General features: G+C 47.5%; 1 protein-coding gene across 1 annotated transcript; it reads left to right on the top strand.

The window, feature by feature from the left end:
* Positions 1-1,288: 1,288 nt before the first annotated feature.
* On the top strand, positions 1,289-3,669 carry lpar5a (lysophosphatidic acid receptor 5a). Its single transcript, XM_076980995.1, has 2 exons — positions 1,289-2,531; positions 2,960-3,669. Exon 1 carries the CDS (start codon positions 1,458-1,460, stop codon positions 2,445-2,447), a length of 990 nt encoding a protein of 329 aa, XP_076837110.1. The 5' UTR covers positions 1,289-1,457; the 3' UTR covers positions 2,448-2,531; positions 2,960-3,669.
* The last annotated feature ends 8,744 nt before the right edge of the window (positions 3,670-12,413 follow it).

Genomic DNA, 12,413 nt, shown 5'->3' with positions numbered 1-12,413 from the left:
GGAAAGCTTCAACGTGTGCAGGGTACCATGAATTCCCTTCAGTACCAGGAGATCTTGGAGGAAAATGTGATGGAGTCAGTCACAAACCTGCGGCTTGGGAGACGTTGGACCTTCCAACAGGACAATGATCCGAAGCACACATCCAAGTCCACTAGAGCATGGTTGAACATGAAAGGCTGGAACATTCTAGAGTGGCCATCGCAATCACCAGACTTAAATCCAATTGAGAACCTCTGGTGGGACCTAAAGAAGGCAGTTGCAGTGCGCAAGCCTAAGAATGTGACTGAACTGGAGGCTTTTGCCCATGAAGAATGGGCTAAGATACCCATAGGTCGCTGCAAGACACTTGTGTCAAGCTATGCTTCACGCTTGAAAGCTGTCATAACTGGAAAAGGATGTTGTACTAAGTACTAAAAAATAATGTCACTAGGGGGTTGAATAAAACTGATAATGATGTGAGCACAGTAAAGACAGTTGTGGTTATTCCATCATAAATATTATGTTATGTTTGTCTAATTTATAAGTGCCTCTTTGATATAATTGTAAATAAGATGACTGAAATGATCAAAATCAATGTCAAACTGGCCAAAACACTTTATTTCAGTGGGGGTTGAATAAATTTGATCACAACTGTACATAACTCCACATGTGTTCATTAATGGTTTTGATGCTTTCATATACCCATATACACATATATATTCCCTATATAGTTAAGCATTTGGTACAGTGTGTCCTGCATCATGGTCTTGGTTCATGCAGGCATGAGCTAGACTGTTTGATCTCTCAGTCCCGGACACACATACATCAGTAGCTCAGAGAAGCTGGGTGCTGTTTGGTAAACCACAGTGGCCTACATCTTGTGGTCCTGGTTAAGAAATGTCAGTAAGGGCAATTTGAGTCATTTCTGATGTCTTGCAAAGCTAAGAGAAAGTGCCACACCTTGTAATTAATTTGTAAGTGTCATTAATTTAATTTCTGAAATCTATGAAAATTACTTCAACACAGATGAATATTTACTGTACATTTTGTTTCACATTCCAAATAAACCCTTTAAAAAACACAATCTTTTTAAACACAACATGGAAGAAACATAACCTGAATCAGTGACCAAAATGCGAAAGCCGCACTTTTGTTCACTCAAACATCCATGTGAGATGTGGTCAGCTGACCTAGTCTGCTGGCTCCGCTCTTCTTCACTGGGTTCTTCACTGGAGGAGCGAAGAGTACCGGCTTCCTCTTCCTCCACTTCCTGCACCTGCGAACTGCAAACACAAGCAGAACGAGAAGCGAGACCACACCGCCTCCTCGCCTCCTCGCCTCCTCGCCACGCCTCCCTCCTTTCTCTCTCGCCTCCCCCAAAGGCGCCTCTTCTTTCTCTGGTTCTCACGTCCACTCGACGCGTCTCGACCTCCTTCCTCGGTCCTTTCTCACGCCCTTGCCTTCCAGTCCCGCGGCAGATGAACGCGTCTGTGAACTTGTTCGACAGCGACTGCAACCTGACCCACTTCAGATACCCTCTCTTCAGGATCACCTACAGCCTGGTGTTGCTGCTGGGTCTGCCCCTCAATGCCGTCGCCCTCTGGGTGTTCGTGCATCGTCTGGGCCTGCGCAGGTCCGTGCCTGTGGTCTACATGGCCAACCTGGCGCTGTCGGACCTGCTCTTCACGCTCTCCCTCCCCTTACGGATCACCTACTTCACCACGGGCCGCTGGACGCTGGGAGACGTGGCCTGCATGATCCCAGGTACCATGTTCACCGTGAACCTCTACTCCAGCTCCTTCTTCATCATGCTGATCAGCGTGGACCGGATGTTGGCCGTGGTGTACCCGCTGCGTTCCCGCGTGCTGCGCACGGTGCCGGTGGCCTGGCTGGCGTGTGGTGCGGTGTGGCTGGTCATCGGCGCCCTGGCGGTGCCCGTCGCCCTCAACCACAAGTCGAGCGCAGACAAGGTGTGCAACGTGACCCGCTGCTTCGAGCACTACACTCTGGAGAGCTGGCGGTTCGGCTTCTACATTCTGTGCGGCGTGACGGTGGTGGGGATCGTCGTGCCCTTCTCCATCATCCTGGGCTGCACGCTGGCGGTGGTCCGGCAGCTGAGGGTGGTGGTGTCGTCCGTGTGCCCCTCCGCCCACCACGGGTTCAGCAACGACAAGATGGTGTGGCTCTTCGTCTCCAACCTGCTGATCTACGCCGTCTGCTTCATCCCCTTCCACGTGGTCTTCATCCTCTACGGCCTGTACAAGCTGAATTATCTGCCACACAACTTCTTCGACGTGCAGACGGTCACCATGTGCTTGGCGAGCACAAACAGCTGCCTGGACCCCCTCATCTACTACTTCAGTTCTAAGAGCCTTCAGAGGAAGAACTCCAGCATGTCGAGGGACACGAAAGATCAGGCGTCGTCCCCTACAAACTTCTCCGTCTCGCTGAGAGGGCTCCTGCAGTGACGAACGTCACCCTCACAGTCTTGCAGGAGGTTTGGAATGAAACTCTGTCCTGTACTGTGCATGACCACGTTGTCCCTGCTGGAGGTGGGTGCCGACCCGGCTACGGAGGTCCGTCCTGTCTCAGGTCCAGCAGACTTCGTGTATCATGTTTTTCCTACTTTAATGAGCCAGATAATCTGAAGTAAATTCATGAGATTATTAAACCCATGAGTCTTGCTGGTTCTGTGAGGACAAAACTGTATGTACACCTATTATCAACATTCTGCTTTTTGTAATGTAAACATCCCAAAAATCTCATTTGAGTCTTAAACCCAAATCAGAGTGGAGTTCTGGGCTTCGGGACAAGTCAGTTTATCTGCCGTACCACATGTAGCACATAACATGGAAAGAATTGACGTGTAAACGGATGTATTTTTGTTTAGCGCTTGTTTCTGTCCTTGGGTGCTGTGTAGTTTTGTTGCCGTTAGGCACCACCACAAAGTAGATGTTTAAAAGCAAGTCTTCCTCTACAGGCCATGTGAATGGAGATGTGTGCACCGATGTCTAACAGGAATAATGCAGATCATCCAGAAAATCCAGCCATCCTCAGGTCATGACCTCTTCAGTCCTGCTCTCTCCCTGCAGGGTCAAGGGTCACAGTGTGTACTGGACTGTGGTGTGCAGTAGTGCACAGTGATCGCTCCGGCACAACAGGGTTTCTGGTGCAGCACCCGCTCGTCTGACAGAGAAATCGGGCAGCACAGTGTCCCCAGGCCTACTGGTTCTGGTACTGGTACTGGTACTGGTTCTGGTACGGGTACTGGTTACAGCTACCCATGCTTGTAATGATGCTGGGGCCGAGGAGATACCGACCAGTTGATGATACCAGCAACAGGAGATACTGGCCTGCTGGTGATAGATTTCTTTGTTTGTTGCTATTAATCTTAAATATTTAATTTCTTTAATCTGCTTGTACAGTCTACAGCATTATTATCTGGACTGATGCTGGTCATCTCTTGATTGTTGTATTAGTATTAGCTTACATACTTCTGTGTTTCTCACGAAAGCACTGTGTGGCTTTCAAAACGCTCAGATATTTTTGGTGAAAACACCTTGTCTTAAACCTTTTTATTATAATGTTTATATTGTCCTTGAGTTTGGGATTATGGGTACAGTTGTACAGTAGTCTCACATGTATTGTTTAACTTACAATAAAAAATGACAAAACTATAAAAGTCCTCAAAAACTATCAAATTGCCCGTAAAAGTGCCCATTGTTTCATGAGATGCAGAACGCTTATCACACCCAAGATGGTTTTGCAAGGACCAACTGAAAAATCCCTTGTGCAATATCAGAGAGGAAGTTTGGCCACCAGCTAGAGGGGGGGGGGGGGTTGGGGGGGGGGGCAACAGCCTGCAGTAACGGTCCTGCAGACACACGCTGGGGGGCCATGATGCTGGGGGCACATGTTTCTCAGGCAGTTTCCCCAAAGTAACCGCATTCATATAATAACCTTTGTGATTGTATTTATTATGTTGTTTAATGATTCGTGATGAATGCATTGACTGTTATGCAAACTGTCAGGCCGCTGTAATCTAATCTGTATGCAGATCGGACCGGCACCGCAGATCTGACGTCTTGCTTTTCTCAAGAGTTTGTTCTTAGCTGTTTTGTCACGAACGGAGAGCTCTACTATCGGACAGTCAGTGGCAGTGCTGTCTTATTGTCATACTGTGGTTATCTGTAGGCAGCCTCTCTGCAGGAAGTGAAGATTAAAGATAATCTCGCAGATTTAATCACTAGATAAAATTTGCCATCACACCACTCAGCTAATAGCGGAAGCCACAACGAGGAAGTGTTTACATGAAGACGGCAGCATGGACACTGTGCAATCGAGCCGTGTGAGGAAGGGTGTGTGTACGCTCACTGGTGCCCTGCCAGATGGTCTGGAGGTGGTGCAGGAGATGTTGGAGGTTGTAGCAGGGAGGGTGGAGCCCGCGTGACAGGCGCCTGCGATGGGGGAGGCAACCCGTGGGTGGAGGAGTGTGTGCAGGGCCCAGTCTCCCCACACTGCTGGGGTACAGGAAGTGGTTCACAGCTATACTGCTGTCAACTCTGCCCTTTGTTTGTGTCTCCCCGTAACACTTCGGTGTTTTCTGCTCCGCTCACGTGACCCTGCTGCCCCCCGCTGGGTGCAGCCTGACGACACTCCTGCAGGTCAGAGGGTCTGGTGTGCTAATGTCACACTCGTACATATGGGTGCCCTCTCTCAGACCACAAGCTGGTCTGTCTCATGCACGTGTACTTGGTGATGACTACTGACTGCAAGACCACAGAGGAAGTGGTCATCAGATGACCCAACGACACACACACACACAAGAGGATTGTAAAGCTGCTTTGTGACAACGTGTGTTGTGAAAAGCGCTATATAAATAAATTTGACTTTGACTTCATTACTGCCTGATTGTACAGCAGCGGAAACATTTCTCAGCCAGTAGTAACATCAGCGGGAGCTGAGAGAGTTCTGTGTGCTCACGCTCTTACAGCAGCATGCCACACATCATCACCGAGTATTTCAGGGGTTTTCTGACCTGTTCGTAGGAGCTGTGGTTAACACGCTCATTCTGAACCAACCGATGAGGGAAAAAAAGGTTTCGTTTCCCTGCACAGAGCGATTCCACTGTAAGGCCATCCTGTTGTGAGAAACTGTTTCCATCACATTTTCACATAAACACTGCTTGGCATGGAACACTTAACCAGCTCACGTGGAGCACCTCATCCTTGATATGGCTTCAACATATAACACTACCACACACACACACACACACACACACACATAGGCAAAATGCAGAAGTTAGAATGAAAAGAGGCTGATGAAGTTGTGTATAATGGACATCATAAGACACCAAACACTCCTTAGCCTACTCCACCCAGACGGTCCTTAGGTTACTCCACCCAGACGGTCCTTAGGTTACTCCACCCGGACTGTCCTTAGGTTACTCCACCCGGACTGTCCTTAGGTTACTCCACCCAGACGGTCCTTAGGTTACTCCACCCAGACGGTCCTTGGGTTACTCCACCCGGACTGTCCTTAGGTTACTCCACCCAGACGGTCCTTAGGTTACTCCACCCGGACTGTCCTTAGGTTACTCCACCCAGACGGTCCTTAGGTTACTCCACCCAGACTGTCCTTAGGTTATTCCACCCAGACGGTCCTTAGGTTACTCCACCCGGACTGTCCTTAGGTTACTCCACCCAGACTGTCCTTAGGTTACTCCACCCAGACGGTCTTTAGGTTACTCCACCCAGACGGTCCTTAGGTTACTCCACCCAGACGGTCCTTGGGTTACTCCACCCGGACTGTCCTTAGGTTACTCCACCCAGACGGTCCTTAGGTTACTCCACCCGGACTGTCCTTAGGTTACTCCACCCAGACGGTCCTTAGGTTACTCCACCCAGACTGTCCTTAGGTTATTCCACCCAGACGGTCCTTAGGTTACTCCACCCGGACTGTCCTTAGGTTACTCCACCCGGACTGTCCTTAGGTTACTCCACCCAGACGGTCTTTAGGTTACTCCACTCAGACGGTCCTTAGGTTACTCCACCCGGACTGTCCTTAGGTTACTCCACACAGACGGTCCTTAGGTTACTCCACCCAGACGGTCCTTAGGTTACTCCACCCGGACTGTCCTTAGGTTACTCCACCCAGACTGTCCTTAGCTTAGGTACTGTCTGCTACCTTTCACCTGTTCAGGCCCAGTGTGTAGAGCAGCTGTGAGAGATGTGAGAGATGGCTTAGAAGATACTAATTAACAAATGTTAAACGTCATCAGAGAATTTGACACATATTTGTCTGCACCTGAACAACTGCTCTTATGACTTTCACACTGCAGCCGGACACATGACATGGGCATCTCAGGGTTATGATGCAGTATGGAAGACCAACAATACCCACACAGCTTAACAACATTTTCCTGTGTTGGCAATTATGAAGAAATTACATATCTACAAACTCAGAACTCAAATTATAATGGTGTGCCAGAGGCAAAGACCTGGAAGACACCTGGAGGACACATGGTGTGTTTGTGATTGATGGGATGTCTTCTGGAAGCGCTGACAGGGATCATCTGTGTAACATCTGCCATTCAGAACAACACATCAGCGTTTTTAACTGGGCTGCATGTCTAGGTTAAAGATTGCTGTGCTGAGACATCCAAAAAAATGAAATAATCATGTGACCCAACTGGTTGAAAAAAACACAAAACATTGGTGTGTTGCGACATTCTGCATAGGCAACTTGAAGAACCCAGTTCACCCAGTAATGAACTCTAAATGAAATATAATCAAATATAGCTCATCAGACTGTAATGTCTAAATTTATGGTTACCACTACTTTCAGCAAAATCAAATGAAGAGGAAGACTACAACTCCTCCAAGGTGGTGTGAAGTCACACTCAGGGCTCAAAAGACCGGGTGGGATTGAAGTTTTAAGTGCGGCAGGAACAGGAAATGGTCTAGGAGTGATTAACATCTGTCCCTCTACGACTGTGTGCAGTACCAAACACATTTACCACCATAAAGTAGCAAACAAGATTTTTGCATTTTTACAGTACAGCTCACAGAAGATGAAGAATGAAATAACACTCAGCCCCACTGGCCCCCTGTGACTTCACGACGACTTCACAATAACTCGAATGACTTCAAAATAATAAGGCAATCACTGCTATGCTAATAAGCCCCAGCCACATAGCTCACTATCGTGAGGGTGGTGGTGTCGTGGCACATGTGGTCAGCTGGCTAGCTCCCCTGTGCCCATGGTGAGTTGTCAGACCAGCTAACGGCAGTATCAATGCAGTCTTTGGTCAGAGCAGAGAGCGCTAGACACACACACCTACACACCTGTGGGGGGCAAAGGTCAAACTGCGACAGGCAGTGGTTCACGTCTTGTGGCTTGCGGGACCACTGGGTGTAAATAACTGTGATGTTGCAGAGAGAGGTGGATTGTGCATCAGTGGAGGGTGAGAAACCACCACCTCTAGCTGTTGGGTGTCCATCACGAGAGCAAGACGTCACCTAACATGATGAACACTACTTTGTTATCGAGAGGCTTCAAACAGGATGTTCTCAGATGGAAGTGGCCACTGAGCTTAGAGTGTCATCAGCAGGTTGCAATAGAGATACAGTGAGACAGGAAGAGTCACAGGCAGGCGTACAAGTGGACATCCTATGGCCACACGCCACACTGATGACTGCTTCATTGTGAACAGTGAATTGCGGAACCAGATGAAGAATCTCACACGACTCCAGACACATTTAAGGGGGGTAAGATGCACCCAAGTGTCATGTCAGACCATTCAAAACCATTTACACCAGAGTGGTCTGCGTGCTAGATGACCTGCAAGGGTGCCTGACTACACCAGCAGACACAGGTCTCCGTCCTGGTCTTGCCATGGAGCATTTACGCTGGACGAGGGACCAGTGGGCCTCTGGGCTGTTTACACGTATCAGCTAAAAGGCACTAAGAGGAAACACACAACACAGCCCCTGATGTAACTGAACATCACTGTGTGGTCATTTCCACCCACCGCATTTCATATCTGAGACTGACACTAGACTCAGCGCCGGTCAGGGTGAGCTTTTAGACAGAGTGGGAATGATTGCGAGGTGCCCGGGGGTCCGGGGAACAACCTGGTCCCTTTCCAACAGTGTCTCAGGTTGCTGAGGGTGGAGGCCTCAGTCAAAGATGTCACTCCACTGGGAGACATGATGATGAGAGATCTCCTCGGCTGGCTGGACGCGCTGAATCAAGACCTGTTGCTTCATTCTCCACTGAGAGGGAAACAGGAGGACAGGTACTGACACTGGACAGGAAGGTACTGACACTGGGCAGGTAGGTACTGACACTGGGCAGGAAGGTACTGACAATGGGCAGGTAGGTACTGACACTGGGCAGGAAGGAACTGACACTGGGCAGGTAGGTACTGACACTGGGCAGGAAGGAACTGACACTGGGCAGGTAGGTACTGACACTGGGAAGGAAGGAACTGACACTGGGCAGGTAGGTACTGACACTGGGCAGGAAGGAACTGACACTGGGCAGGTAGGTACTGACACTGGCAGGTAGGTACTGACGACAGACAGCTCCCCCATCTGGCTGGGGAGGCAACTGCAAACAAATCATTACAAACAGAACAGGAAATTTGTATGCAGTATTTTACATGAATTAAACGGCTTTAATAAAAACGTTTCTAGGGTCCAGTGGCAGTGTGTGGTGTGTCCCCTCCTCACCCTTGAGCAGCAGAAGGACCCTGGTGCTCTCAAACCTCCGTGGAACCTGATTGGAGCGGTTCCAGAAGATTCCTTCACCACCGTCTCACCAGAAGAGTTGAAGACGTGCTCATTGCCACGGGAAGTCGTACATTTTTTTTTACATTTTTGTTTGTACCTATTTCCTGTATTTTCTGTGTGTGTTTTCTGAAAACACGCCTCTTTGTTGAAGTTCTACCTCCACGTTCCACGTTTCTCAGTCCTACTCAATCAGACGACCAGGGCCGGACGCCCAGTGATTTTTCCACGCTGCATCACCAGGGACGGTGTTGATGAAGACGTGTGGTCCAGCACCAGAGACAGGACAGATCCGTTAGAGTTAAGACAATGGCAGTCCTCCATCTTGTATTTTGTAGATTAGTACAGTATTTTGGGAGGTTTAATACCTTAACACCTCTGCTCACTTCTGTCTCTAACACTGTACTTACACTGAGGATTTTTTTTTCATTCTTGAGTTTCTCTTTGTTGGACTGATGATTGTACTGTGAATGCAGTGAATCATGGATAACAGTAGGAATCCTGTACCATTGTACAGCAGTACGAAAGAACCGTAACACTTTAGAACCGGCCACGGGTGGTGTTCAACGTCTTTAGAACTGGCCACGGGTGGTGTTCAACGTCTTTAGAACCGGCCATGGGTGGTGTTCTGCGTCTTTAGAACCGGCCACGGGTGGTGTTGAGTGTCATTGAGGCAGGTATTTCGTATTTTGTCTGTGAACGTGATAATGAATGTTTACTGATCACAGGTTTACTGATAAACGGCTGCATGTTACTGTTCTGAGTGAGTTATACTGTATGAGTTCACTGTTTTAACTACAGTTTAGCTGAGAGAAGGAGGACTTCTGTGGCATGTGTTTGTGTTTTAACTACAGTTTAGCTGAGAGAAGGAGGACTTCTGTGGGGTGTGTTTGTGTTTTAACTACAGTTTAGCTGAGAGAAAGAGGACTTCTGTGGGGTGTGTTTGTGTTTTAACTACAGTTTAGCTGAGAGAAAGAGGACTTCTGTGGGGTGTGTTTGTGTTTTAACTACAGTTTAGCTGAGAGAAAGAGGACTTCTGTGGGGTGTGTTTGTGTTTTAACTACAGTTTAGCTGAGAGAAGGAGGACTTCTGTGGCGTGTGTTTGTGTTTTAACTACAGTTTAGCTGAGAGAAGGAGGACTTCTGTGGCATGTGTTTGTGTTTTAACTACAGTTTAGCTGAGAGAAGGAGGACTTCTGTGGGGTGTGTTTGTGTTTTAACTACAGTTTAGCTGAGAGAAGGAGGACTTCTGTGGCGTGTGTTTGTGTTTTAACTACAGTTTAGCTGAGAGAAGGAGGACTTCTGTGGCATGTGTTTGTGTTTTAACTACAGTTTAGCTGAGAGAAGGAGGACTTCTGTGGCATGTGTTTGTGTTTTAACTACAGTTTAGCTGAGAGAAGGAGGACTTCTGTGGCATGTGTTTGTGTTTTAACTACAGTTTAGCTGAGAGAAGGATGACTTCTGTGGGGTGTGTTTGCGTTTTAACTACAGTTTAGCTGAGAGAAGGAGGACTTCTGTGGCGTGTGTTTGTGTTTTAACTACAGTTTAGCTGAGAGAAGGAGGACTTCTGTGGCATGTGTTTGTGTTTTAACTACAGTTTAGCTGAGAGAAGGAGGACTTCTGTGGCATGTGTTTGTGTTTTAACTACAGTTTAGCTGAGAGAAGGAGGACTTCTGTGGCATGTGTTTGTGTTTTAACTACAGTTTAGCTGAGAGAAGGAGGACTTCTGTGGCATGTGTTTGTGTTTTAACTACAGTTTAGCTGAGAGAAGGAGGACTTCTGTGGCATGTTTGTGTTTTAACTACAGTTTAGCTGAGAGAAGGAGGACTTCTGTGGCATGTGTTTGTGTTTTAACTACAGTTTAGCTGAGAGAAGGTGGACTTCTGTGGCATGTGTTTGTGTTTTAACTACAGTTTAGCTGAGAGAAGGTGGACTTCTGTGGCATGTGTTTGTGTTTTAACTACAGTTTAGCTGAGAGAAGGAGGACTTCTGTGGCATGTGTTTGTGTTTTAACTACAGTTTAGCTGAGAGAAGGAGGACTTCTGTGGCATGTGTTTGTGTTTTAACTACAGTTTAGCTGAGAGAAGGAGGACTTCTGTGGCATGTTTGTGTTTTAACTACAGTTTAGCTGAGAGAAGGATGACTTCTGTGGCATGTGTTTGTGTTTTAACTACAGTTTAGCTGAGAGAAGGAGGACTTCTGTGGCATGTTTGTGTTTTAACTACAGTTTAGCTGAGAGAAGGATGACTTCTGTGGCATGTGTTTGTGTTTTAACTACAGTTTAGCTGAGAGAAGGAGGACTTCTGTGGCATGTGTTTGTGTTTTAACTACAGTTTAGCTGAGAGAAGGAGGACTTCTGTGGCATGTGTTTGTGTTTTAACTACAGTTTAGCTGAGAGAAGGAGGACTTCTGTGGCATGTGTTTGTGTTTTAACTACAGTTTAGCTGAGAGAAGGAGGACTTCTGTGGCATGTGTTTGTGTTTTAACTACAGTTTAGCTGAGAGAAGGAGGACTTCTGTGGCATGTGTTTGTGTTTTAACTACAGTTTAGCTGAGAGAAGGATGACTTCTGTGGGGTGTGTTTGCGTTTTAACTACAGTTTAGCTGAGAGAAGGAGGACTTCTGTGGCATGTGTTTGTGTTTTAACTACAGTTTAGCTGAGAGAAGGTGGACTTCTGTGGCATGTGTTTGTGTTTTAACTACAGTTTAGCTGAGAGAAGGAGGACTTCTGTGGGGTGTGTTTGTGTTTTAACTACAGTTTAGCTGAGAGAAGGAGGACTTCTGTGGGGTGTGTTTGTGTTCATGGTGCAGGTTGGATCAGGCAGCACTGAGCAGGGTGTATTAGCCAAAGTGCAGAGACGGAAGACAGCAGAGTTGTTGAAGTCACAGTGATGGTAATCTCATAGGTGGAGCAGCTGTCTGAAGGGTGGTGTAGCATCCGGCAAGCAGAGGTGTGAATTCCAGGTTCAGAAAGTAAAAGTCCTCACCAGGATTTTGCTCAGGCTTCCTGGATTGTGTTGATTCCACTTATTTTACCTGGATTGCACTAATTAGAAAATCCAGCAAGCTTGAGCAAAATCCTGGTGAGGACTTTTACTTTCTGAACCTGGAATTCACACCTCTGCTGACATGAGGGCTGATGTAGAATAGGCTAAAGAAAACAAATTTGGTGTGTGTGTGTGTGTGTGTGTGTGTGTGTGTGTGTGTGTGTGTGTGTGTGTGTGTGGTGTGTGTGTGTGGTGTGTGTGTGTGTGTGTGTGTGTGTGTGTGTGTGTGTGTGTGTGTGTGTGGTGTGTGTGTGCGTGTGGTGTGTGTGTGTGTGTGTGCGTGTGTGTGTGGTGTGTGTGTGTTTGACTGATGTGCGTTCATAGAGGGAACATCTCTGTCCACCGTAATACTTGTCAACACATTCAGGTTTTGGATGAGTTGGTGTGTCTCTCCTCTGGCTGTTTGACTGGAACGCTGTAGATTAAGCGTCATCTGGCACGTAATCTGTGAGCTGTAGTAATGTGTGAAACCATGAAGCACTGAGCCTCTGTGGGGCATCATCTCTTAAGACACATTAGACACATTGCTGGTCGTTTCATTTTAATAAAGACTCCGTTCGTTTCAAATCCCATTTCATTCAACTCAGACCTGCCAAA

This window comes from Brachyhypopomus gauderio, chromosome 19 (genome assembly GCF_052324685.1).
Source record: "Brachyhypopomus gauderio isolate BG-103 chromosome 19, BGAUD_0.2, whole genome shotgun sequence".
NCBI classification, from domain to species: domain Eukaryota; kingdom Metazoa; phylum Chordata; class Actinopteri; order Gymnotiformes; family Hypopomidae; genus Brachyhypopomus; species Brachyhypopomus gauderio.
This window is presented reverse-complemented; position numbering and strand designations above follow the sequence as displayed.